Source organism: Phalaenopsis equestris, unplaced genomic scaffold, assembly GCF_001263595.1.
Source record: "Phalaenopsis equestris unplaced genomic scaffold, ASM126359v1 Scaffold000761, whole genome shotgun sequence".
Classification (NCBI taxonomy): Eukaryota; Viridiplantae; Streptophyta; class Magnoliopsida; order Asparagales; family Orchidaceae; genus Phalaenopsis; species Phalaenopsis equestris.
The window spans coordinates 3704982-3729083 of record NW_018165201.1 but is presented as its reverse complement, the minus strand read 5'-3'; the positions used below and the strand labels follow the sequence as shown (position 1 = coordinate 3729083).

At 33.7% G+C, this 24102-nt stretch overlaps 2 protein-coding genes across 4 annotated transcripts in view; both read right to left on the bottom strand.

Annotated features, from left to right (window-relative positions):
* LOC110030927 (mitochondrial zinc maintenance protein 1, mitochondrial) overlaps positions 1-3508 on the bottom strand; it is a 6914-nt gene extending 3406 nt beyond the window's left edge. Inside the window, exon 1 of the mRNA XM_020733923.1 lies at positions 3213-3508. Coding sequence (XP_020589582.1) covers positions 3213-3450 — 238 coding nt within the window. The 5' untranslated portion in view covers positions 3451-3508. The remainder of the gene's footprint in view (positions 1-3212) is intronic.
* A 2262-nt stretch (positions 3509-5770) lies between these two features.
* On the bottom strand, positions 5771-23217 carry LOC110030871 (serine/arginine-rich-splicing factor SR34-like). 3 transcript variants are annotated; one of them, XM_020733821.1, is made up of 15 exons: positions 23127-23217; positions 22918-23028; positions 22734-22826; positions 14969-15034; positions 14397-14471; positions 14216-14318; positions 13831-13877; positions 13685-13742; positions 10781-10830; positions 10628-10684; positions 10419-10531; positions 10225-10329; positions 6424-6457; positions 6259-6328; positions 5771-6029 (listed from the first exon to the last, which is right to left on the bottom strand). In XM_020733821.1, the coding sequence occupies exons 3-14, from the start codon at positions 22812-22814 to the stop codon at positions 6266-6268; spliced, it is 852 nt and encodes a 283-aa protein (XP_020589480.1). In that variant the 5' UTR covers positions 22815-22826; positions 22918-23028; positions 23127-23217; the 3' UTR covers positions 5771-6029; positions 6259-6265. The 3 variants fall into 3 exon arrangements, 2 of the variants coding, with proteins under 2 accessions (XP_020589480.1, XP_020589481.1); XM_020733822.1 differs by having other exon boundaries at positions 22734-22817; XR_002294684.1 differs by lacking the exon at positions 5771-6029 and adding an exon at positions 6926-6999 and having other exon boundaries at positions 6286-6328.
* Positions 23218-24102: the final 885 nt, after the last annotated feature.

Here is a 24102-nt window from a genome sequence, read left to right as displayed (position 1 = left end):
AGTGGTAGGTGGGCGGTAGGTGGGTGGTAGGTGGGAGGTAGGTGGGGGGGAGGTGGCCGGTAGGTGGCCGGTAGGTGAGCTGTAGGTGAGATGTGGTAGGTGACGGTGCCACATTACAAAATTGCCCTTTTACCTTAGTTCATTAATTGGGGGTCAAAATAACATGGATGAAAGAGGGTGGGCGGTATATTTATAATAGATAAAGGCATTACAAAAATTATTAAAAGAATAATTTCATATTTAACGAAATTGTAGCGACTTTGAAAATAAAAAAAAACAAATGCAATGGAAGATGTAACATAATGACATATTACAAGATAAAATAAGATAACATGTGACATATTGGCATATTACAAGGAGGTTAATTTAAGGATGAAAATACTGAACGACATGTAACTGCTTGAGATAAATTTGTAATTTTACAAAATTACAGTTACATTTTGATATGAAATAGGGACAATAATGGAAAATCTCAAGCAGCTAAAATGATTAACGATCAGTACATGAAAAAGAAAGTATTTACAAATCTAACATCCAAAATTCAATATTTATTATTACAATATTTTGGTGTCATAAACCTATGCATGAAAATATGTATCTCACTTTTAGGATTTTAGGAGATATAAGGTAATAGCTTTAACAGCTCTAGTAAAAATCCTATAAATCTGAGGTTTAAGACACAACTGTGACAGAATTGAGGAGTAGCTTGATTTACTAAATCCTAGATTAAAAACATCATTTTTTATGTCGTGCAACATTTAAGTTGAATACATTACAATACAGCACCTTAAAACGATGGTTATGATGATTTGAATGGCATGCATATAAATATGAATGTTTAGGAGTTGGATATGCAAGCACATGAGACTTGTATGGTATAACTAGTAGCCATAAGCTATAAAAGTAAAAAGAATGGAAGGTATACATACATATCACTTAATTTCTAACACATAAACTTCAATTTTTACATATACTTCACCTTACCAATGCATGAAAAGGTGTTCTTCACTTTTTAAAAGTTAAATTAGTGATAATTTTGATGTGACATGAAATATTGGAGGAGCATAAATGTAAAAAAAGTAAATTCTAGATGTTATATACGTAAATACATAAGAATTGGGTGGTATGTATTCAAATACCCCAAAAAGAATACCAAGTCCTGTGATGTAAGCAAAGAAAGAGCCTCGAGTTACCTTGGTGGCAACAACTATGACAAATCTTGCGCAATGGGCACATTCTTTGGTCTACCTTCTAATCAGGCTTGTTTCTCCTTCACTATGGTTAATTTTTTTTTTTTTTTACATAAATATTTTATATCTTGATGAAGCAATATTTTCTTTCTATTATCTAATTTACATGCAAAAACAAAAGGAGGCATTTACATACATACCACTCAATTCATATGTTACCAAAATTTTGCTTTTTACATTTATATCACCCAAATCTTTCATATCACTTTAAAAAATACAACTACTTTAACTTTTAAAAGTGAAATACACATTTTCATGTTGTAAACAGAAATTATGTCAGCACAAATCTTGAGAAGATCTGACGGTCCAGGAGACAAAAAAAGAATATTAAAGGGTGGACTCACTGGCTAGCAAAAGATTTGGGAGACCCAGACGTTCAACAAGATAAAAATGAGTATGTGGTACAAGCCGAGCGACTCACCCAATATAAGATAAATGATCACCCGAACATAATACTTTAATGCAATCAAGCCCAAAGAAAGGGCCAATTCCAAGACCTTATGGATACACTGAGGACGAACAACAGCCTTCACCAAAGATCTCTTCGTTTAAGGGTAGACTATCTGTCGTATTACAATGATTCACCCTCTGTCCAATAACCGAGCTTCGGTCTGCCGATAAAAGTTCTTTGACGAGAGTCAAGGGACGACAGACATTATGCCAACCGATCAGCAAGACTTAGTCGATCAATTCTACCGACTCTAGACTAATAAAAGACAGGGCGACCAACAACATCTATGGATCTAACCTTCCAACAACCTAAACCGAGTCACTTGCTACCCAACTGACTTCAATAACACAACCAACTGGCAACGCCTACCTGATCCAGTCGATCGACAAAGTTCGACGAAGTCCTATCAAAAAGGAACAAGGCTCTAGGCCCACAAAAATGAAATAAAAACCTGTAGAGTCCCCACTTAAGTAGGGGCATAAATGTAATATCATTTATTACACCTCCTTTGTCTATAAATCGAGGGTGATTTCATGAATAAATTCATTACTATGCATTGTTTCTCTATGTTTGTCTCTCTCATGTTCTATACTCTATTCCTTGGTGCGATTCTTGTTCATTATCGTGCTCTCTCTCTCTCCCTCCTTCCCTCTCCTCTCCCCCCTATTTCACGTTGTATTACTTGGGTGTGACTCCCAGACAGATTCAAATTCAGCCATTCATGGGCAAGGTGGATGTATGTAAAAATGAAAATTTGGGTGTTAGATATGATAGGAATTGAGTGGTATGTATGTGAAACTTCCAAACAAAAAATGGTCACAAAATTTTCAAAAAAGTATAACACAACAAATTGGAGGGCAAAAAAGATAGTTTCAAGGGAAAGTCTTCACCATGCACTCTAGACGAAAGGAAGCCCAATCTCAATAAGCTCCAACTACCAATATCTCCATAAAAACACTTCACGAGCTCACTTAGTGATTAACATACCAACACCAACTCAGCACTCAGCGTTGCTTCCAACCAAATATGAGACTGAAAGACTTCAAGTGTAGAAGACAATGATTGTCCAAATGTTTTAGTTGGAATTTAAACCAAATATTTATCACTTCAAAAATGTCCAGCCATGCTTGAATATGCAACGCGCAAAATCCAAAAGTGTCATATTCGAGTTCTCATCCTGCCCTAAAAAATAAAAAACATGGCACTCAAATCATATGGATTTACATATCTCACACCAAAATTTTCATTTTTACATGCATACAGCACCCAATTCTTTCACATCAAATCAAAAATAGCACCAATTGTTACTTTTTCATAACACGTCCGTGGTTGACTAGATTCAAATTCAGTTATTCTATAAACAAATCCGCAGTTCTACCCTCAGATTCTTCTTCCGTCCCGCATCGTACCCAAGAATCAACCAACACTACCTAATTCGGAACACAATATTACCCGAGATAGTGATGATACAGTAACAAGAGAGGGCGTTGATAAGGTTAGAGATTAAATACCAAAACCGCCACTAGAGCTTCGCTTGGCCTGGACGATCATGTGGGTGATGAAGTGGGAGGCATCTCGCGCCTCGTCGACGAGCCTCTTCACCTCCGCCTCCGACGAGACGGCGCGATTCTCCTCAAATCTTCGCCGGATCTCCGCCGCCGACTGGCTTAGCATCAGCTTATCGCCGTCGAAAGTCTTCCGTGTCGCCCTAAGAAGCGCTCTGTACATGGAGAGCACCTCCACCGCCATTACCCCTCCCCGCCCTAAATTGTACAGAAAAAGGCTTTCACTGCGCCGCACCAGGGTCGGATATATTTAAATGTAAAATGAAAAAAAATTAAGGGTTAGATATGTAAATATATAAGAACTGAGTGACATGAGAGTGTGAAATTGGGTTTGCAAGTGGGGTTGAGACGGACCCGAAATTGACTTGTTCGAAACATTAAATAAGTTAGCAACACGAATCCAACCCAAATTCAACTCGCTTACTCGAAAGTCAAACCTATTCCATGAAACCCCATTTAGAAAAAAATATTACATCAGGAGTCCTGATTCAGTCCAATCATAATATGCCACGTGTATGATTTGACCCCACATAATACAAATAACTAAATAGTTTAATACATGACAGAATCGGGTTGTACACGTGGTGCATTGTGATTGGACTGCATCAAGACTCTTGATATAATATTTTTTCATTTAACTACATACAACTATTCAAGTAAATTTTAATTTTCATAAAAAATTTGTTATAGTTTATTTCATTTAAATTATGCTCTCATGTTGAATTCTTTTAGGACGTAAGGTCCTTATATGTTTTGCAAATTCATAAAATTCAGAAGATCTTGTGAGATGAGCAGAAGGTGGAAAGGGATAGAGCTTTAGCTTGCTCGTGTTAATCCTAATGCCCCTTCTCTTTTTCTTCATGCCACTCTCGTTAGCTAGTATGGACCACCTTACCCTCATTGGGCTAAAAATAATAATAATAAATATAGAAATATTATATTATAGGACGTAACCTAGAGAGTCTATTTGAGATTTATTATTGAAAAGATATCATTAGGGTTGTCAAGCAACTCATAAATAGGCATAGACGATAATGATTTAAAGTAGGGTCGTTCTGATAACCTTCAAACATCGATAAATGAAAGTGGCAGTGAAGCTTGATAAATGCAGACAAACTCGTCAAAAGATCTTGATGAGTACAAGCGAGCTAGGTGGAGGAGCTCGCCAGGTTCTCTTGAGAAGTAATCTTTGTAGCTATCACTTCAAAGGACGTGATTAGCAAGTAGACACTAAGTGCATAAAAATATTTATATTAATATATGGCTTCATTGGTATCTTTGGGAAGTCACTTTAGGATGTACTCTTTGTAGTTTCGCACTCCATTCAAATTAAACTTTATGGGCATTTACATTAATACCACCCCATTTCAATTTATTTACATATATAACACCTAAACTTTATTATTTACATTTATGCCACCCAAAACTTTAGTATAACATATAAAAACACCACTATTTAAAAATTGAAGCATAAGTGTTATACATTTAAATACATAAGAATTGATTTTGAGGTATTTGAAAGCTTTCCCCTAAGTTTTGGTCTAGTTGAATTTTTTTCAAGAGCCTGCTACATTAAGAGGCTAGGCTTAATTTTATGCATTTATATAAAAAATAAAAATAAAACTAGATGAAAAATAAATTAGTATTTACAAATATACACCACAATTCTCGTGTATTTACATATCTAACACTTGTACATTCATATTTACATTCAAACTTCTCAAATCTTTAATACTAAATCAAAAATATCACCATTACATGCTTTTTAAAAGTTTACTATATATATTCATTCTTAGATTTATGTCACCAAAATATTATAAATATAAATATGAAAGTTCCAAGTGTCATATATTAATTTATAAGTATGGTGCGGCATGTATATAAATTTACCAAAATACCACAATTCTTATATGTATCTACATATTCATATTTACACAAACATTACTAGGGCAGTAAAAAAAAAAACTCGTCGTTCGCGAACTGCTAGTGTCAGGCTTGTTAACTAGCTTGTGGTTGAATCATTCATTAAGCAAGTCGAGCACAAACAAACTTTTAAGCTTGACATAAAGACATTACATATTATTTATGTAATAATATAATATGACTATTTATATCTAACTTTAAATCACCACACTGCTATGGTGAAAAGACATTTTGTGCCTTTTATTGCATAAAAATGATGCCAGAATGGTGCAGCTTTAAATCCAACATTCTCCATCTATTCTAGCTAATTCAAACAAGCCAATTTGAAATGAACACAAACACGAATATGTAAATCAAGCACAGCGCAAATACGCTGTTCCCGAGCCGATTTCGAACACATTTAATCCCACATCAAAAATACCGCTGAGAGCATCGGTTTATGACACTGAAGATTTATAAATGTAGATATGAAGATGCTACTTTATAAGAATCTGTGGCATGTATGTAATATTCTAAAAATGATACCAACAGAATAAAAGATGAACAGAGAATGTGTTTCTGTAATGAAAACAGAGCAAATTTAACAGAGAGGCAAAGTATACGGTAGCTTAATGTATAGCTCGAGAAAATCAGAAAGTTCAAAAAACAGATCTAGTATTCACCAAAAGATTTAAATACCTAAAACATCAATTTGCAAATCAAACAAACTTATGCTATTGTTTGTAGAAAGTGTCAGATCTTTGTAAAGGTTAAAGCTTGCCGGCAAACAGAAAAATACTTTATTCATGAAAACATGCCAATTACCGACGAGCCGACTCAACTGCTGTGATCGGAGTACGCCTGCAAAATGTGACAGATTTATCAGTCCAAAAATGTATTTCTATGTATTTATATATCTAAAACCTAAATTTTGCTTTTCAAATTTATACCACCCAACTCTTTCATATGCATGAGTAAGGGGGTATGTATGTAAAAATTGAAGGTTTGGTGTTAGATATGTAAATACATGGGAATTGAGAGAGCTATGCATGTAAAACTTCCTTAAAAACAATGAGATTAAAAGGAAGACCATTTGTTTAAGTATCGATTGAACGAGACTGGGACGAGCTCCTGCCGCGCTTCGTTCGCTTAATTCGTGGCTGCACAATGCACGCATGAAGAAAGACATGAGATGCAAAGGAGCTAAAACAGCATTTAGGGTGCAGCAAAATTGAGGAGAAAAAGTTAATCTTACAGAAGCCGGCAAGGATTCTGATTTTGAACTAGATCTGCAAGGAATTACAGAAACAATGATATTTTGCATATAAAAAGTATGTTTGCAACCTCAGATGTTCGGCGGTAGATATGCAATAATAAAAGAAAATTAAGATTGAGGCATAAAATAATTAGGGAGTTATTCGCAACAATAAAAGGCCAGTGAGGCAATTGATGATGCTATAGAAGATTGGTCGTGGAAATCATTAGCTGTATCCGAAACTCTATTGAAGGTCCAATTGAGAAGTTCTCTAAGCTGACACATTTTACCATTTGACAATAGCTTATTTGATGTTTTTTTAAGATATTTTTATAGTGAAAATGAGATTTTGCACTATACAAAATTCGATTTTTTTTCACAACAGTTCTGTAGATAATTTTCCGTATATCGCTTCAACAATAAGAGCTATAAGTCGTCATAATATAGAAAAATTATTATGCTTTTTGGAGCTTCAGAGCTGCTCGTTTATCAAACAGCATACCTTAAAACGCATTTTGCACCAAATCCCATCATGTTTCCTAATATCCAGTCCCCAGAACGCCGCTTAAGCCCAATCTATAAAAAAAGGCAACTTTACAACGATATAAGTTGAAAAAACGGGAGCCCGGAGATCTGGAGCACAGCTGTGTTGCTTTTAAAGAAAATGATACGAAAATTATGAAAAAAAAACCCAATCAATTAAGTAAATAATTTCAAATATTTCATAGACTCGTGCATGAAATCACAAAAAAAGGGGAAAAAGAAGAAGAAGCACAAAAATTAGGCCAACTAAAATTTTCAGACTCGAGGTCTCAACCAAATCAACTTGGAAATGCAGGGCCTAAGTTGAAGTTGCGATATCAATATCTATAAGATTAGCAAACCAACTACATCAAACACTCCAACATAACCACAATTTATTCCTTCATAAAATTGTAGCTGAGGTTCGCCGGCCATTCTATTCCTTTCCATCTTTTAGTCCGTCAACTAGCCTTCTCATTCCTTGTTTCATCGCATGCGATTTCCATTCTTTTTAACTTGCATATGATTTGCAACATTACAACAAACAATTTGTTAGGTATGTATCATTCCCTATAGGCTAACATAAATTTTAATGCATGATCGCCATGAAGAAATATGATTTCCATTTCTTATTATTTTTTCAAGACCGTTGCCGATGGAAGAAGGAGAAGCCCGAAAAAGCATATTAATTAATTAATTGCAGCATTATAATTCTTTTTTAGATTTGCTAGAAACCTTGTTGAAACATGCAAAAAATCCCTCTGGTGGAATAATTGCGGCCATCAACAAAGACCTAAGTTTATGCTAATTGGAGGTAGGTTAGCAACGAGAAATGGGAGAGATATATAGATATAAAAAGATGGAGATGTGATATCAAGTGATATGCAACTATGTCAATGATGGTCAGGAGGTTGACAAAGTGAGTGTCACAAGGATAAAGTCACAATGCAAATAAATCTGATATTAGCTTGAGAGGTGGCATAGACAAAACTTTGTGATGGTCGCTTAACTAATATAACACAAGAAAGAATGGGAAGATGGATAAGGTTTATTCACATAAAAAAATGTATCATGGTATCCACACAATTTCATAATTGTTAGGTTATACATTCAGAGTTTTGCTAGGACTCGTTTCTGCAAGAAATTTAGTTCGAATTTCAAGCATGCTCTATCTATCCATATATCATTATCATAATTACTTTGCATCTCTCTAGACCTCGATAAATAAAAATTGGGTGCAGTTTGTTTATCTAGGTCCATATCCTTCAAATTTTATACCTTATTGCACCAAACAATGTGCAACTTTACATAGTATAGAAAAGTGTATGGGAAATAAAATTGCAGTATGGGTAACACTATTCCAATTCATACCAGGGAAGGTTGTCTTTTGTGAATATTTCACGTTGAGGGTTGGCAGCATGCATGTTCGCCCCAGCTCTATTATAGTTGATTTCCCGAGAGCGACAAACCATATTTCTTCATGGCTAGGAGTATCCATTTCGGAAGATGGTATTACTACTATTGAAAGGAGTGCGTATGCGAATAAAATTCTCGTGAGCTCATGCGGAGCTTCATGATCCTCAGAGTAACAGTCCTCTCAATGATTATTTGATTGATTCGCTAATTAATTGACATACTTCATGATATGGCAATATTAAACATGAGCACAATTCATGTCTGGAAGTGCATTATGTTAAATTATAATTAGGGTCATTAAAAAAGCTCATCGTTCGAACATCTAGTGTTTGGCTCACTAAATAACTTGCACAAACTTTTGTTTGGTTAGACTTGAATTAATTAAATAATTAATAAATATTATTATTATTAAATTTCTATATGGATTTTTTTATGTTCTATTAAGAAAATATTAATTCTTATTTTTTTTAAATCATTCAATCTTATTTTCAAGCCAAACACAAACTAAAATAAACAAAAGAATTTGAATCAAGCTGAGCACAAATGTTCTATTCACGACCTATTTGGAATATGAGCCTTTTTCGAGCAAAAAAAAAAAAAATCAAATAAGTTGAACACGAACAAAAAAAATCAAATAAGTTGAACACGAACAAAAATTGGGCTCATTCAAGCTCGGCTCGTTTACGCCCATTCAAAATCACACAAATTGTGCAGCTTTTCTTATATTCTCGTGATCCTAGCAGAATATCTCCTACTAAGTTGCTATGTGCTCAATCTCCTCATTAATACAATACAAGTACTGAGGAATTATTCGTTAACAGATTTAGATTATTGATAAAGTTTGCAGTTATTAGATGTATACAAGAACCAGGAATTTAGACGTTATCCCATTTATTAAACTATAGGTACTGATTTCTAATAAATGGTGTTTGTAATAAGCTTGTAGTTGAAATTTTATTTTATCATCTAAATCTAAGACGTCCTGCTTCAGCCCATGCAACCACTGAAGCATGGCCAAACGCTTCTACATTGTTCCTTATTCTTTAACATGTTTTTGTTTGATTTTCACTGTCGCCCCCATCCCTCACCACCATTTGATCAAGAGGAAAGATATCATTTTATGTTGGTTCGTTTTGAAACACTTCACGTCCTCCAAAATGCCAAAAAAAACTTTCGTTTAGATACCCACCTCAGGTTAATCTAAAAATCAAAAGAGACCTCAGATAAGTTTTATTTAAATATGAAACTCGAGAAAAACAAGAACTCATATCTTAAGTATCCAAATGCAATCTACCGTTGCCAAAATAAAATAAAATAAAAACTGCCAATCAGATCCTCTGCCTCCAAACAAGTTAATCTCAAAACAACATATATGAATTTGTTATTTCATTTGTCATAATGACCTTTCCTTAAGTAATAGTGGTTGAATTTATTTTAGGAACAATAGTAGTACTTCTATTTTAGCATGCAATATGTATTCCAGGCATTAGATCAGATAGCAAACGAAAATTCTAAGAAAGATATGGGAAGGCAGAAAATAAAGTAACGGCAACATAGCAACTTAATCATCATCAACAGATTTTTCTTATTATTTTTATCTTTATTTTTAGCATCAGCAGGTTTAAAATGAGAAGCTTGCTCAAGAAAGACACAAGAAATTAAAAAAAAAAAATCAATGTGATCTCACAAACAAAGCAATAAATGAGAATAAAACACAAAATAATGAGCAATTTATATAAGCTAATAACACAAAACCACATGAAACTCCCAACTACCTCCACTAGTATATAAAGCTTAATATTTATAATTAATAAATAAAAATTAGAAGTTCCACAAAAAGAGAATTTTAAGATAAATGCATACCTAGATAAAGACTTTTTTGCAGAAACTGAACGGGAACGGGAACGAGAGGAAACAGATTTTGATCGAGATCTAGACAATGAACGGCGTGAAGACCTGCCCTTTGGACTGTGCAACAGACTAATATCAGAATCAAAATTTTCAATGAACCAGACTAAAATACAAACACAGAATGGCAAGATTTTCAGCTTAGGTACCTCCTTGGGCTATAGCTGCGACTACCACTGCGGCTCCTGGATGAGGCTGGGCTCCGGCTCCGGCTCCTAGAATAGCTTCTCCTAGAATCATATTTCGGATCATATTCTCTCACCTATGATAAAATCACAGGAAAAAAATGCATTATTCATCTCTATGTAATTAATCGCCTGAAATGACAAAGTAAACTAGAAAGTTGTAAATTATTTACCCTAATAAAAGCCCGTGAAAATGCATTTCGGAACTCGGAATCATCAAGTTTCCTTATCTGCAGATCAATGCCCAAGAACATTCATATCAAAATCAATGATTAAAGATGCAGAAAATACAAATCTATAGCCTGGATGGAAAGAAAATAGATTACAGCATATTTCATATCATCATAGTTTGTATAATCCACAATTCCAATGGTTCCTGCAAATATTCAGGTAAACAAATAAGAAATAATCAGTAAGAATTTAACCTTTTTTTAGTGTGCTCTACAAGGATAAACATTTTAGGTGAAGAGAACCCGTATCAAAATCCAAAAAACGGTCATGCTTCCAACTTAAAGCTAAAATTTACACCATGAAAACGAAAGGCGAATTAGAATTATGAATAATTATAGAGTAAATAAGCAATTTGTACATAAAGCAAACTAATCCATAAAACATTATGGCATGTGAGCAAAATTCATGTAAATAACATAACCATCATTAACATTATACTATCTGAGGAAGGCTTTATGAATCTTGATTTTTCATTCATTCCCGCAAAATGTTGTTTGAGCATTGAATTCTTAAGAAACCCCTACGCATGTAATCTTAGGCCAACCACTTCTTCTTAATCCTATAAATGTATTTTCAATTAGACTATCTTTAATAGATATCACTCTAAGTGTTCTTCCAATATAATAATTACTTATTTTAACCTTCATAATTTTGCCACGCGGCCATCTTAATATTCTCATCTATGCCACACTCAACCTGGATGTTAATGATCTGAATTGATAAACATTCAGATCAATAAAACATTATAGGTCTAATTTCAATTTTATAAGAAAATTATCTTTAAATCTCCAAGATATCATTTTATAACACAGAACTCCTACAACACTTTCTATTTTAACCATTCAGTCTCAAGTTATATTTTCACAGACATTTACATTCTTTTGTAAATCATATAAAAAATTATTAAAATTATCACACAAAAGCACTGCCTTATCTTCCAATAATATTGAATCATAATTTTTAATATTATATCCACTAGGATCACATAAAAAATACTCAGTTTTTGTTCTTCTAATTCTAAGTCGGTTATCTTCTAAATATTTCCTCAACTCATTTGAATTTTCACCTATTTCAATGCATGCATGCCCAATTATAACTATATTATTTATAAAAATCATGCACCAAAACACTTCCCATAAAGTATCCACCAATATGAAAAGATATGCACTCAATTTTGGTTTTTGAACTAAACTTAGTAAAATTGAAAGCTCTTATTATAAGCTCTTATTATAATACTACTTTTAGTGCTAATAAATTCTCAATCATACATATTATCAACAGTATTCATATACCTTTAAAAAACAACTATTTATCTCAACGTGCACCAAATTAATTCTCATGGTGCTCAATCATATGTAGACTCGAGATCAATAAGAAAATGTGAAGGTTCTTTGCTTGCTCACTATGCTTCACTGTCAATTATCTTAGCATAAAAATTGCTTCTATGATAAGTCTTCCTTGAATAAAAATAAATAAGTTCTCAAAAAGTAGCATAGTTTTTCTAATTCAATGAATCATTACTCTCTCCATCGTTTTAATGCATGGCTCATAAGTTTGCTTCATCTAAAACTAATATGAATTTCATCCTTATTTTTAATTCAGGATTCCAAAATTATGTCAATGCCCTATTATACAAAATTTAAATGGCATCAACATGCCTAAGACAAAAGCCTTTACATCCTAATGTGCACCAAATCATATGCCTTTTTAAGGATAGTAAAAATAATAGAAATTTTTTTTATTTGCTCTCCATACTTCATCATTAATTATCTTAATACAACAATCACTTTCATAGTAGATCTTCCAATCATGAAATCAAATTGATTCTCCAAAACAGAAATTTTTCTAGGTCTATATTTCATTAATCTCTCACTGAGTGACATGAGTTGATTCTTCCAAAATTAACATAATCTTGAATATCCCCTTGGTTCCTAAATATTGATAGCAAATGGTGCCTCTCCAATCATTTGGTATCTTCTTAACCCTCAACTTTCTATTAAAATAATTATTAACCAAACTACTGTAATATCCCTCATAACTATCAAAAACTCAATAGATAATTCATTTTGGCTATAATGATAAATTGAAGAAGTAACTATCCAAGTATATTTCTCTACTACTACTTAGTTAAAGTGGCTTCCACAACCCCAGTATTTAGATAGTATAAAGCAAAAGAATGTAAGACCAGTTTATTATAACGTACAAACATATCTGAATCATGATAAAAGGAAGATCTGACAAAATTAACATAAAAATAGTTCAAATTACAATAAAGAGTATCAAGAATTTTCTTAGGTAGTTTTTTTTTTCCTTTTTTTGTTCAAAATTTTTAAAAGTTACTTCATAATTAACCAAAAAACAGCTTTTCTAAAGCAAATTTTAGGAAAAACTGAGAAAAATTGCAGAAGTTTTGTCATCCAAGCAGCCACTATTTTTTATTTGCTACTTTTTCTACCACAAAAAATAAAAAATAAAAAACTGCTCCATCTATTACAAAAAAGTGCAAACTATAACCGTGAATCCATCTTGAAGTGGCAAACATTGTGCACGACTTGTAGCATTAGCTCATGTTGTTGAACCTTACAATCACAGAAATAAGGTCTCTTGCCAGTGCATAATCCATCTTACATGGTATTTCAACATTTAAAAAACGCAAGTGATTATTGAGGAAGGGGATAGCTACCTTCCAAAACTGAACAACATAGAAGCAAGTGCCAGAAACACTTTCGCACATCTTCAACTTTCTTATTAATTACTCATTTATCTTATTTTTTTGCTACCTGTTCCTTATTTGCTCCATAGGCTCCCTTTCCGCTAACATTTAGAGGAAGGAATAAGTGTCATATGCAGAAGGCAAATAGAAAAGGATGATGCAACAAAAAAAAGTATGTCAAATGCAGGGATCAAAGTATAGAAAAAAAATTACACTATGATAAAATATGTCCTAAAAGACCTATAAGACGTAAATCTTTAAAATAAGAAACCACAGCACCACTAACCTCTGCGCTCACGGTACACCTCAGAGAAACAAACATCACCAGCTCTCCGCATGTGATCCTAAACAAATGCACATCAAAATGTAAGAACCCTTACAGGATTAAAAAATAAAAATAAAATCATGGCGTTATTGTAAAGCAGCACTCGCCTTCAAGTCTTGCCATGATGCAGAAGATGGCAAACCAGTCACAATAACTGCACGACAAAATGGAAAATGATAAATGGACACCATTGCTAAAAGATAAAGGAAGATCTACATATATATCACTCAATTCCTATGTCTTTACATCTAACACTAAAAATTCAATTTTTACAAACATATCACCTTTCTTAAGTTAAACGAGTGGTACTTTTTATGTGATAAGGAAATTTTTGGTTGGCATAAATTCAAAAAAGCAAACTTTAGATGTTAAATATGTAAATACATGGGTATTCGGTGGTCCGTATGTAAATTCCCCAAAGATAAATAGTGCATTGCATTCCAAACCAATGATGTGCGCAATGCAAAAAAACATTTTGTATATCCGCCGCACCTTGATAATCTGAACGACGGGAAACGCTACCGCCGCCGCTACTAAAGCTGTTGTAACGATCATATGAGGAGCCGCCGCCTCTTCTGCCATGAGCAAGCTCCACCTGCATCACAAAATGACGGATAAAATTAAAAAAATATATTATCAATGACATTATATCATTTAAGAACAATTTACCTACACGTAATCTGTAACCATCAAAATTATAACCATCTCGACCATAGATGGCATCTTCAGCATCACGAGCATCCTCGAACTACGAAAGAAAAAAATTCAAATATCTCGTGTTAATAGTGTCAAAAAGAAACACTTTCAAAGAGATATTAAGCGAAATGGTACATTTAGTACACCAAGAGTAAACTTGTGAATTCCAGGATTTGAAATATTTGGGGCATTTACATACATAGCACCCAATTCTTATGTATTTACATATCTCACATCTAAGCTTTCATATTTACACGCATAACACTCAAATCTTTAATATCACATAAAAAATAGCACTATTACCACATTTTAAAAATCAAATAAACCTTGTCATGCATAGATTTAAAACATCAAAGAGTTATGTGTATCAATATGAAAGTTTAGGTGTTTGATATGTAAATACATAACTGTGTGCTAAGTACGTAAATTTCCCAATATATTTTTAGTATAAGCCATTTAGAACCATGGTTCCCAAATAGTTAGACCTAGGAAAATCAGCATCATGCAATCCTAATTAAAAAATTGGCATTTGTCAAGAGAAAGACTTACCTCAATGAAAGCATAACCTGGAGGTCTCGGAGGAATCTTCAATTCAATGTCAACAATATTTCCAAACTGCACAGATAAGCTCTCCAATCAAAATCTCAAAGTGCAATTTAACAATCCAATGTCAGTATTCAAAAAAAGGTAAAATCAATGTAAGGATGCCTGAATACTGCAAAAACTAAAATTTACCCAATCAAGAAAACACAAAAACCCATTTGAATCGGACACAAATTTTGGGTTTGGGTCAACTAGTGTAGGATTCGGATAATTTGGTCAGCTTTAAATAGTCCAAAATGAATGAGAAACAATTCAACTCAAACTAAAAACATGGGCATAATCTATTAAATAGGTCGATTCTCCTTTTAATCATTTTTTTCAACAACAAATAATACCGATCAGCTACTTTTGTAATTTTTTTCAAGTTGGCGTGTACAAATTTGATCATGATCTTCTTGGGTCAGGTGGACACTAAAACGACATGGCGCTAGTGCTTATTATGTTGCATTAGGTCAAGCAAATTTTAATTGAGTCAGTTCGAGTTATGAGATTTTCACTTCATTCAATAAGCAATTCAAGAAATAATTGAAGTTCTTGATATACTAGTGCATGGAGTAGAGGACTAAATAATTCCATCCAGTGTATAAACACCATAATTTTATTAAATCCACATTGATTGCTTCACTTCTTTATAGCTCTTGTGCAAAAGTATAATTTTACTCCTATGAGGGGCTATAAGAACTCTTGCTTTGACAAAGAAACCATGTTGCTAGTAACTTTTGTGTCACTAGATGCTATTATAATAATATGCTTATCATGAAATCAAAAGATTATAATCAAATATTACCTCTAAAAATCTTCATTCAAACATTTCAATGTACTCTGCCAAAAATAGTCCACATGATGGTTCATCAATGATGACAAGAAAGCCCCAGCGGGCCCATAGTTCTGAATACAAAGTCCTCACTAGAAGTTTGTGATCTCCAGGGCATTAGCCTAGCCATAATCCCAAGCAAACTCCTTTCCTTAATATTGGTTAAAATTGTGATCATTGAGGGATTAACTCGGGCTATGATCATAAGATAATTACTTCCTTTGCAATGGTTGAAGTTGTAATCATTAAGGCATTGCTACTGGCCAGAATCCCAAGAGAGCTCCTTTTAGTACTAAAAAAGGTTGTAGTTGCTAAGAGATGACCTCAAAAAAACTCCTTCCTTTCCAATTAATTGTTGTGTTTATTGAGTCAACCAGATTCAATGAGGCATAATATCTGAAATTGTGGCCGCTCATGTAATATGGGTCTAAGTCATAATCCTAAGTGGACACTTTTGTTCAATCTCAAAAAAATTATGGGGCAAAGAGATTATTCCCAATATGAGATGTATAATTGATCCGCTTATTCTTCTGTATAAAAATATCTCAAAGACTCAATCCCAAATGGGAAATCATGACATCACTCCGAAAAATGGTCAAATAAGCTTTGATATCTACAATCATCCTACAAAGGTTGACCAGTAAAAATAGACATCCATAAAAAAAACATCATATTACACCATAAAAAAGGCACTTCAAATACTAAACTGCTGAATTACTTCTTCATAAATACAAAAAGCTCTTGTTTTATCAGAGAATCAGCTTCAAAAAGATTGTTACCCCAATAATTTCTTCTCCATCAACAAAATTTCATAATATGCGGCCCCAGAAAGTAAATAAAGTTATCATTGTTAAACCCATGTAGTGGGTGTCTCTCCTAGCATTTTTATCACCTTAACGTTGAACAAATGAATGAGAAATTTACTAGGAGAGGCACCCACTACATGGGTTTTTGGGGCCGTCAACACTGCCTTATCAGAAGGGTACTAGGCCGAGAGCTTAGACATTGAGATCATAGTTGGTGCCCCCAACATTGAATAAATTATTCACAAATGAATGGGCTCTAGCTCAAGATCATAAAATTTGAGATTACCGTTGTGGCCTCAATTTTAATAAGAGCACACAAAGAAGGTTGGGGCCATGAATTGAATATTTGAGACCGCCATTAGTGACTTGTCAACAAGCAAACATCGCACGTAGGGACTACTAGCCAGAGACTAAATGTCTGAAAGGCTAGGATCACCATTGTTGTCAGTAGATCAAAAAATGCAAGACGGTGTGCCAAGATGAGAGCTTATCTACCAAGTCACCCATTAATTGTCATAATGTCAAAAGAACAATGCATGAAGAAAGATAAGTAAAAGATCAAAATCCAACTTACCTAGAGAAAAGAGTGATCGTGCTACAAAAACTCCTTCAAATTAGTCCACATATTCAAAGAATACTTAATAAAGTAGTGAAAGCTATTTGGAGCTCTAAAATGGTACATGCAAAGCTAGCAAGGATCCACCTAAAAGGGCTGGTATGCTTGTGCCCACCATTATGATAGATACAGCACCCCAATGAGTAGTTGAGTAACGAAGTGTTGATGCTTGAAAAGCATACATGCGATTTTGACTCGAGTTCAAGAAAAACAAACTAATCTTGAAATCGATGTTTTTGATTTCAACTGACACCAAGTTCAATTTGAATTAAAACTAAACAATTTTGAGTTAAGTGCCAAGTTGATTTGATTCAATTTTATTAAAATATATTCTATGTGCATTAAATAATTTTTTTGTAAATTTATCTTGAGAACTATAGTCTGCAATGCTCTATGGCGTTGAATGTTGACCTTTAAAAGAGAAGCAAAATACTAAGTTAAGTGTTGTTACTAAGTTAAGGATTAGGTGGATAAGTGGCTTTGCACTTAGAGACAAAATGCGAAATGATTTCATAAATCTAAATGACCGGCAATTCAATACTTTTGACTCATATTAGCAACAAATTAGAGAAAATCGTCTTAGATGGTTTGGTCACATTAGGCGTCGACCATCTGATGATCTGATGAGGAGAGTAGATGTTTTAGATTCGACTTACGTTAAGAAAGACAGAGGTAGACCTAGGAATACAAGGGCATATTGTATAAAAAATCATCTATATTTATTAGAACTAAATGAAAATATGACACTAAATAGGACTCAATGGAGAAAAAGAATCCATGTAGTTGACCCTACGTAGTGGGATTAAGGTTTTGTTGTTGTTGTATCTTGAGAACTATAATTCATAAATATTTGTGCTATGAAATAAGAAGGCATTATCAAATATATGAATACATGTATTAAATTAATCTAATTTTGAGTGAACATTTTTGTAGTCAACGAAAATAAAATATTGAAATTTGAGACAAATAAAATTCAAAGGATATTGAACAAGTTTCAAGGCTTGAAACAAAATTGTCGATTTGAAGCATGTGTCATGCAGTTCGGTTGTAGAAGCAAGCAATATCCACAAAGTAGTTCAAGCAATATTATTTCAATTTAGCCCCTGGCATTATACATGAACTTCAATGGAAGTTATCAAAAATTGAAGGGAATTCATGTTATTTGAATTAACAGTACTATCGATTAAGAAACAAATCTACAAGAATCTATTAAAGTTAGAAAATCATTTTTTTTAGCCTTGTCCAAAAGAAACCCCGGAAAAGGGGATGGAAAATTATGTGCCCTTGAAAGTACTTATCCTTGGATTAATTTAAACAAGCAAATTAGGAGTCTCAACATTCATGCTCCTATGATCCCACACTTAAAAAACCAAACAATATGAGTCCTCCCAACTACCACATCATCAAATTATATCAAGATATATGTTGATCTTACAAGTGAGCACGATGAACTAGTAGGGGTTTCAATTCAAGTTGAAAGATTGAGTCTAACCCAATTTTGACCTCGACCCAAATATGCTTGATTGAACCCCGTCCCCATTATTATTTGGGTGAAAACAATTAACTTTAAGTTGACTCAACCATAAATCAACTAGCACAAACCCGAACAATTTAATCCAACTATGCATAAATCTGGAAATTTTATTATCAACATAACCCATTTAACTCGACCATGACCCATCTACATCATGCCCCAAAAGCATTTGGTTGTTACTTTCAAATTTTCAAGTCAGCTCAAACCAAAATCAAATTTTAATCGGATCAAGATTTTAGACAAAAATTCAACCTAAATTTTAGTCAAATTAATCAAAACTCTTATTTTTTTTATTGGACCCCTGCCAAATATTAGGTCATTTGTAGACAGTGCTACAAACTTTATATGATTGCCAATATGAGGGTCAATATTGAGCATGGCACGAAAAAAATAAGTTTAATTTTAATCCATATAACATTTGGGTTGAGTTTGGGTCATCTATTTTTACACAAATAAGTATGAAATTGAAATATTAGTACAGCGAAATTCACAAAATCCCCACGCCCAAATTTTGACCCAATTTTAACCTCGACCAAAATATGCTTGGTTGAACCCATTCCCATTATTATTAAGTGAAAATAATCAACTTTAAGTTGACTCAACCATACCTGGCACGAACCCGAACAATTTAATCCATCTATGCATAAATCAAGAAATTTTATCAACACAACCCATTTAACTTGACTATGACCCATCCACATCATGTCCCAATAGCATTTGGGTGTCATTTTCAACTTTTTAGGTCAACTCAAACCAAAATCAAAGTTTACTCGATCAAAATTTTAGACACAAATTTAACCCAATTTTAGTCACATCAACCGAACCCGTCTCCATTATTATTTGGGTGAAAAAAATCAACCTTTAGTTGACTCAACCATAAATCACCCAGCATGAACCCAAACTTCTTAATCCATCTATTTTTTATCAACACAAACCATTTAACTTGAACAAGACCTATCTACATAATGCCACAATAGCATTTGGGTGTCATTTTCAACTTTTTAGGTCAACTCAAACCAAAATCAAAATTTAATCGAATCAAGATTTTAGACACAAATTCAACCCAAGTTTTAGTCAAATCAACCAAAACTTCGATTTTTTTTATTGGGACCCTACCAAGTTGTCATGTCAGGTCATTTGTTGACACCCCTACAAACTTTGTATGAATGCCAACATGAGGGTCAATATTGAACATGGCACAATAAATTAAGTTTAATTTTAATCCATATAATATTCAGGTTGAGTTCGGGTCAGCTATTTTTATACACAAAGTATGAAATAGAAACATTAGTATAGAGAGATTCCCATCCCCACCCCGTCGCGCGCGCAATCTGAACTCATCTTCAAGCAAAGCCAAAAAGTATATAAAGCTAAAAAATACTAAATTGTAAGGCATAACCCTGCGTCAATTCTTAGATGACAAAAACAAATTAGCATTAGTGTTAAGCCTACCTAGGATGTGTTAATGCTAAATTTCAGTTAGGGGAGGGGGGGGGGGGGCGTTTTTGAAAACCTCACTTTCTGTTTATTTTTTTTGTTCTTTATTTGATTTTTTTAAAAACATAAAAACAAAAACATATTTGTTATGCTAATAATTTTTCTATTTTTAAAAATAAAAACAAAAAATATGTTCATAAAAGAAAAATACGAAAAAAATTTAATTATCCCCTCCAACTCTTCCCCTTCCTCCCTCAGCCCCCTCCCCCACAATCGCCTCAACCCTCACTGGTCCACTCTACTTCCTTCCTCCACTGCCGCCATTGGAAGCAGTTAGTTTCTCCACCAGTGAAATCACCTACAACTTTTTTGTCATAGTCGTGTCGTTGAAACCAACGAACTCCACTTTACGCTTCTTCGCTACTTATCACTCGACCACCACCTTTGTTGGAATCTCTGTGGAGGTTGTCAGTTGGCGGTGCAAATTAAGGAGGAGAGGAGATATAACAAAAAGAAGAAGATGATGAAGCAGTAACAACGGAAAAGAAGGCATCGCATTGGCGTCACATATAAAGAAGGCATTGGCATCAAAGAAGGCATCGGCATCGAAGAAGGCAATATTTGTTTTGGCACTTTCTGTTTATTTTTTTGTTCTTTACTTGTTTTTTTTTTTGTTTAAGCATAAAAACAAAAACATGTTCGTTATGCTAATAATTTTTCTATTTTTAAAATAAAAACAAAAAATATGTTCAAAAAAGAAAAAAAAAAGAAAAAAAAATGTATTTATCCCCTCCAACTCCTCCCCTTCCTCCCTCAACCCCCTCCCCCACAATCGCCTCAACCCTCTCTGGTCCACTCTACTCCGTTCCTCCACTGCAGCCATCAGAAGCAGTTAGAGCTTCTCCACCAGTGAAATCACCTACAACTTTTTTGTCGTAGTAGCGTCGTTGAAACCAACGAGCTCCACTTTACGCTTCTTCGCTATTTATCACTCGACCACCGCCTCTGTTGGAATCTCTGTGGTAGTTGTCAGTTGGCGGTGCAAATTAAGGAGGAGAGGAGACATAACAAAAGAAGAAGATGATAAAGCGGTAACAACGGAAAAGAAGGCATCGCATTGGCGTCGCATAAAAAGAAGGCATTGGCATCAAAGAAGGCATCGACATCGAAAAAGGCAATGTGGTCGAGGTTGGGGTCGCCATGGGTGGGGAGCTATTTTAAAAACATAAAAACTGATTTTAGTTGTTTTGTGTTTTTGAAAAAAGAAAAACAAGTTTGTTTAAATACAAAATAAAATAAAATAAAATAAATATGAAAAAATAGGAAACAAAAAAGATTATTTGCTTTAGTTTATGTTCTTTGAAAACAAAGAATTACTCCATATGGAGCCTTAATGTATGCAATTGTTTTAGAATTACCATTATTTGAAACCCACTATCAAATAGTACACATAAGTCTTAACCAATCCTACTTTGTAATGTCCTATCCCCCACTAAGTGCTAACGTTGGGATCAAGTTTGGTTCATCCAAAAAAGAACGACTTGCCTGTTCGATTCATTTATTATGAGAACATCATATAATTTTTTTTCTAAGTTTTATGTGTCAATGAGTTGACACTAACCTACCACTACTTAATTATTTTTGTGCCGCATAATTATTTTTGTGTCGCATAAAGTTCATTTTGATCGAGCAAAATTCAAATGATAAATTTTAACCATTTTAATAAACAAGTTGAGCTCATTTTGACCGCCACGGTGATGGAGGCTTTTTTTTTGGGAGGGGGGGGGGGGGGGGGGCTCACTCTAGAGTTCTCTCTTATCCCTTCACCTGGAGGCTAACATCTCGCATCAAAACCTAAAACAATTAAGCAAATTATGGGGTTTTAGCTTGTCACTCTGAAGTCCTCTAATTCTACACCCATTAAAGATTATTTCTCTATTTATTTGCACTCAAATATATGGACTACATTCTCATCCACACAATCTCATGTGATTCTACCACAGTTGATTGAGACAACAGGCGCTAAAAAGTGAACCTAATCCATGAATTCAAGGGCTAAGAAGTGAACCTAATCCATAAATTCAAAATTGATACACCCGATTGGCACCAATCTCAACTTTCCAACATGAATTTAATCATCCATTTTATATCACATTTAGTAATAATATCAAGATCAACATCACAAATCCAACAAAATCCTTTAAATTTCTAACAATATTAATTCCATAAGGCCGTAACCAAAGGTCTCTTTAAGACATCCATTAATTATAAAAACTAAGTATTTCAAGATTCGTGCTTGTACTAAACTGCACACCAGAGGACAAACAAGGTGACAGTCATTCCTTCCACCTTGGCAACTCCCACGCAATCAAATTTCATAAAGACACATGCCAACCCTCCAAGCATGCTCCTAAGTACAAGAAAAGCAAACAAACAACAAACATAGAACATAGAACACAGCAGGAAAGCTCATGGTCTAAGCAAATGTATGATTTTGAGTGGACCTTGTAAAAAAGATCCTCGATCTCTCTCTCGCGAATATCACCAGGAAGATTGCCAACATATATTCTCCGGCTGCGAGCCATGCCCTGCAAATTCTAATTCTTAAAAAAATCAGAATGACATCCCGAACGATAGATAACAAACAGCGCGTAACAAAACCCTAATCTAAGGAACCATGAGACTCACAGTTCTTGCAATTCGAAATCCCACACCGTCGCGATCAAAAGCCAGCAACACCAATCAAAATAAATATCGAACAATTTCACGGCTAACCCGGAAGCTCCGATCAAACAGCGCCTGAAAGGGCTCGGAAATTTAAAAGTAAATCAAAGCTTAGAGATTATAGTTTTTTTCTACTTGGCTGCCTAGGGTTGTAGCATCACAGTAAATCTTACCGGGTCTGACTTGTAAAAGCCCTAGAAGATGAACAATGGCCGGAGATGGGGAAGATGGCGATAACCCCTCAATTTCTTGGAGACTTTTTAATTATGCCCCTCTAAGTTTACAAATATTAACGCAAATGCCACTCAGCTAATATATATTATTTAATTTTATTTTAATTGCTATAATAGTGATATTTTTTATGTCAAAAAAATATTATTTTGGTGGTAGTCTAAAACAAATTGGATGCTATATATATATATATATATGTAATTATGAAATTTAATGTGGTCTAAATTTTATGATAGTCAAATTAGAAATGTGTGTCTAAATAGTCCCTGGCTATTTATATGGTGTCGGTTTAGTCTCAAAATTTATAGAAATGTCAAAATATTTTTCGATTATTTTCAAAATTAAGTTATAATTGTTCGTTATGAAGACTATCTCAACTCTAAATTAAAGTAATGGAGCAATATTTTAGCAATTCTATAAAACATAAGGTTAAATCAACATCATGTAAATGGTTGGACAAAACCCTAACTTTAAAATTCTATATTATACTTTTATGATAAAGAAAAATATATTTTTGATGAACTTTTCATATTAAAAGTATTTAAATATGTTCATTAATTTTTTTTCAAATTTTATTTTTTGCATCGACTGAGCTCCATACAAATTTTTCTCTTATTCAAATGGCTTAATTTAAGCAATCATAAATATAATTAGATGTTCTGCGAGAATAATTAATGTGTCAAAAGACTTCAAGATTTGCATGCTTATAATCTAAGCAAGCGCTTAAACAACACTAACTTGAAGAGCGTGAAGAGACTCAAATAAAATGTCATCATGATACCAATATAAAATATTAAATGATAATGAACAATCAAGAATAATTATTTAATAGAGAAAAAAAATATTATGTCCTGAAAATTACAAGTGCAGACGATGGCAAGGATCGTAAACGATATGGTGCGATCCAGGCCATCGTCC